The sequence below is a fragment of the Triticum aestivum genome, chromosome 7A, assembly GCF_018294505.1.
Source record: "Triticum aestivum cultivar Chinese Spring chromosome 7A, IWGSC CS RefSeq v2.1, whole genome shotgun sequence".
Lineage (NCBI taxonomy): Eukaryota > Viridiplantae > Streptophyta > Magnoliopsida > Poales > Poaceae > Triticum > Triticum aestivum.
In genome coordinates, this window is record NC_057812.1 from 215,491,567 (window position 1) to 215,495,640 (window position 4,074).

Here is a 4,074-nt window from a genome sequence, read left to right on the forward strand (position 1 = left end):
CCTGCCACCTCGAACACAGCTACCGCCGCACGCACTTCCGATCTTTTGCAACTTCTAATCTCGCCGACTCTACCGTGAACTGCTTCTCTGATTCCGATTGCTTTATACGCGTCGATCTCCGATCGCTGCTGCACGGCCGTACCTCCACAGCCGTCGGTCTTTGTTGCTCTCCTCTAAATCAACGATCTGCAACCTTCAGACCTTGCAACCTTGCTCACGATACCACTTGTTAGAATAAAACCGAGGCGCTTCGTCTTCCTACCGAGTATCAAGCAATCACACAAGCACGACACCGAGATTTGTTAACGAGGTTCACCGATATGACTATATTCCCGGGGCATGACTACGGGCGCTCCTCCCCATGACACCGTCAGAATACCGCACCCCGGCCGCCCGGGCGCCGGCACACGCCGCCTGCTCCCCCGCGTGCCTGTGCTATTATGTTGGTATAGGTTACATCGTGTGTCTACCCTCGTTATATATGAGAGGCCTAGGATACAAGTGTCCTATTAGGACACAACTCCTACCCTGTCTACACACAGTCCAAAACCAAGTCCAACTGTAACCTACCTTGTACAATAATATTCGACATAATTCTAACAATTTAAGTATTAATAAAGCTAGTCATTATGGCTTTCCACTCACAAAAAATTACCCCCCTCCCTCGATTTCACGGGATGGAGTCCTTCCACCCTAGTCTCCAATAAAAAAACTGACACGTAACTACAATGGAAGAACCCGTAGAACCTGTCCGTGAGTCTACCATCTCAGTTACTACCAAAATAGCCCTTGTGTATCCTGAAAATCCTTGATTTAGTTTCGAGTAATAAACTAATAAAACCTTAATCAAAACTATTCAACTAGCCTAAAAATAAAAAAAAAACCTTCAATGGAAGAGTTTACTTTTTTTTTTGCAAAATTTCTGTAAATTTGAAGTTGAACTTAATTAAACAAGCCAAGCAATTTGCTCACAATCAGAAGAAATTTTTCCCCTGCCATATTTTCTTCCCCTATGTTTGTCCACTACCTCGGCTAAACCTAAGCAAAAGAAAAAGAGGTCCAAGAGACAGACCCGAATAAAGAAGAAATAGTAATCTTTGATGAATTAGGAAGAAAAAGGATTCTTATTTTGATACAAGAAGAATCGGCACAAGAAAAAGGCTTTTTCTTGTGCCGAATAGACGATTAAGAAGACCTGCAATCCCTCACACAAGCCTTTGCCATTTTTTCTCATCTAATTAATTGCCATTTTGTGTGACTATTCATAATGATCGGTTAAAAAGTAGTACTCCCTCCGTCTCAAAATGTAAGATCATTTTTGACATCATATGGTGTAAAAAGTGATCTTACATTTTGAGGCGAAGGGAGTAGAAACGAAGCAACAAAGAGCAAAAATTACAGTGATGTGCATAACTTCAGGGGCAGCGGACGTACGTGTACGTACTCTCTACATCTATGTAACGGTGACGTCCTGGTAGATTTGCTGCATGAACCCTCGGAAGCGATTGATGTCAAGGGTGACGTTCTGGCCATCGAGGAAGATCTTCCACAGCTGGTCGAATCCCTGCTTGTGTATGGAGACGGGGTTGGTGAAGACGGGGTGGTCCCTCGGGTACACGTCCTTGAGCGTCGTCTCCTCGGCGGTGGCCTCGTACTCGACGTACCGGAGCCCCATGTCGGGCACCGTCTCGCCGAAGATGCTCCAGCACGGCCACTTCATCTCGCCCCACGGGATGATCTGCATCGCCGTGCCGTTGTGCGGGAGGAAGACCATGTTGGTGAGCCCGGCGCCGTGCACGCCCACCATCACGTCGCACGAGTTCACCACCTCCGCGAAGTGGGCCATGTCGCGCACGGCCTCCGGCCCCGCCGCCACCACCTCGAAGCCGACCTCCGCGGCGGCCGCGACGGCCTCCGCCTCGTTCGTGAGCGCCCTCGAGTGGCGCCGCAGCAGCATGACGAGGCGAGGCCTGCCGCCGGAGGTCCGGTTGACGGGCGTCGACCACGCGCGCTTCAGCGAGTAGGCCGACCGCAGGAAGTCCCGGAAGTCCATCAGCGTGTAGCCCCTGTGGGAGAGGACGGGGTTGATCCCTAGCTCCTTGTGGCTCTCGATGCCGACGTGCACCTTCGGGAAGCAGCGCACGTCGTCGTCGGCGTCGAAGTCGATGACCGGGTATGCGGAGAGCGTGGCGAGGACGTGCCGGTACTTGGCTATCCACTTGCGGCTGTAGTCGGTGACCACGAGCTGGACGCGGCCGTCGTACTCCCGCGCCGTGTTGTAGAGAGGGATGACGATGTCCGTCACGGCGTGGAAGAAGTTGCTGCTGTAGCCGCCGGTGGAGAAGACCACCGCGGGGACGTCGTGCGTCACCGTGCACCGTGGCGGGGCCGTGTCCGCGGCACCCGGGCCGCTCGAGCGGATGGTCACCTCTCGGGCCAGCTGCATCGTCGGCTTCTCCCACTTGCGCGGGTACGGGCGGATCGTGACCGTCCCGTTCTCCGGCCGGTAGCTGTCGTCGGACGCCGAGACCACGTAGACGGTGCCGGCCTTGCCGTGCGTACGGACATCGCCTTCCATGGCGCAGATGTTCATGCGATAAAAGCTGAAGTTGCAACTCAACCTGCTTCTTGGCGCTGCCACATCTGCGTAGCATGCATGCACACAATTAATTTGAAACTTCTCTTTCGTTGTCTGCCAGAGTGCCTGCCCCAACCAAATCGTGAATGCCAATCGTGCTTGAATAGGCAGTGGTTTGTTACCTGAATTTACCCCAAAACCGTCTCTCTCACCGTTCATGGCAAGCAACTCCGTTTGATTTTTGAGATCTGCAACAAATTACATTTGATCAATATCAACAAATTACTACACTACACACCGTACCTCAAAACATAAGGAATGCTGTAAATGCTAGTAAAACCGCACCAAGAAGAAATGGTCGAGCGTAACATGGTTGACATGTGCACAAAACCCCAGATGTGGATTCTACTGATTCTGTTCTGTATTTTTTTTTTGTGTATTTGTTTTTGGTGGTAGATCCGATCCGCTGGCTCCTTAGCTATAGCTTGTACGTAGTATAGTGTGCGTAGCAGGCGCGTGCACTGCACATGAGCCAAACCTGACTCCCGAACAAGCTAGTCTAACTTCAACCTCCGTTCTGCAGGGAGAGTCGATTAATTACCTCCGTTGGCATCGGCGCCGCCGGCGGCCGTCTCGTTACTTAATGCGGTGGGAGGTGGCGCTCCGACGACCGGATCTGAATTCGATGAAGGTTCGACCACATGGCACATATTGTTGTTAACGCCAACCGATGATCTCATTAGAGAAATGAAGCTTCTCTAGCTAGGTTAAATAATGAGAGCTTTGTGGCATACCATGCGCGGCTTTTAACCTGGCTACGCCAACTGCTTCTTGCTGCGTTGCATTCTCTGTGCCTGGGACAAGGAAAGAGGACGTAGCGGCCAAGTTAATTGCCAGGATTTCAGCTTAATTAGACGTGCCTCATGCAGGCGGGCTTACCTGAAGACGGAACCTTGTTAACCGATCCATCTCCTGCAGGTTGGGTGAAGCTGAACTGTGCAACTGCAAAACATGGAACGCATGCAGGTCATGTCGCTGTAATGGTTGGTTTTACATTTGTCACCACCACAAACATATTATTATCGAAACGAGTCCTCAACGAGTATTTAACCAAAAACTACCACAATTCACGGAACCGTGACGAAAAACTACCACTTTACGATTTTGTGCGAAAAACTACCGCTTTTTTTCTAAACCGTGGCAAAAAACTACCAAGTCTGAAAAGAGCCCGATTTGGCTCTTTTAAGCGCGTTTCTGACAGAGTTGGCCCACACATAAGTGGACTAAAAAAGCAATCGGGTCCCTGGTTTTTTTTAAAAAAAGCAATCCAGTCCTTCCTTCGAAGCCCAGCACGGCGAGCACATCCATGGCGCACCCCTCGTCGACCCCCCTGGCGTGCCTGGCCGCCACGCCCCTGGCCGTGCCCATGGCCGCCCGCCCGTGGCGGCATGCCTGGCCTTGCCGCCCTGGCCGCGCGCCCGTCGTCGCGCCCCTAG

General features: G+C 51.7%; 1 protein-coding gene across 1 annotated transcript in view; it reads right to left on the minus strand.

Annotated features, from left to right (window-relative positions):
- Window positions 1–1,033: 1,033 nt before the first annotated feature.
- Window positions 1,034–4,074, minus strand: part of LOC123151999 (alpha-1,3-arabinosyltransferase XAT3-like) — a 5,335-nt gene continuing 2,294 nt past the window's right edge. Inside the window, exons 2-6 of the mRNA XM_044571613.1 lie at window positions 3,518–3,580; window positions 3,373–3,432; window positions 3,180–3,254; window positions 2,761–2,826; window positions 1,034–2,643 (exon numbers count right to left, since the gene is read on the minus strand). Coding sequence (XP_044427548.1) covers window positions 1,454–2,643; window positions 2,761–2,826; window positions 3,180–3,254; window positions 3,373–3,432; window positions 3,518–3,580 — 1,454 coding nt within the window. The 3' untranslated portion in view covers window positions 1,034–1,453. The remainder of the gene's footprint in view (window positions 2,644–2,760; window positions 2,827–3,179; window positions 3,255–3,372; window positions 3,433–3,517; window positions 3,581–4,074) is intronic.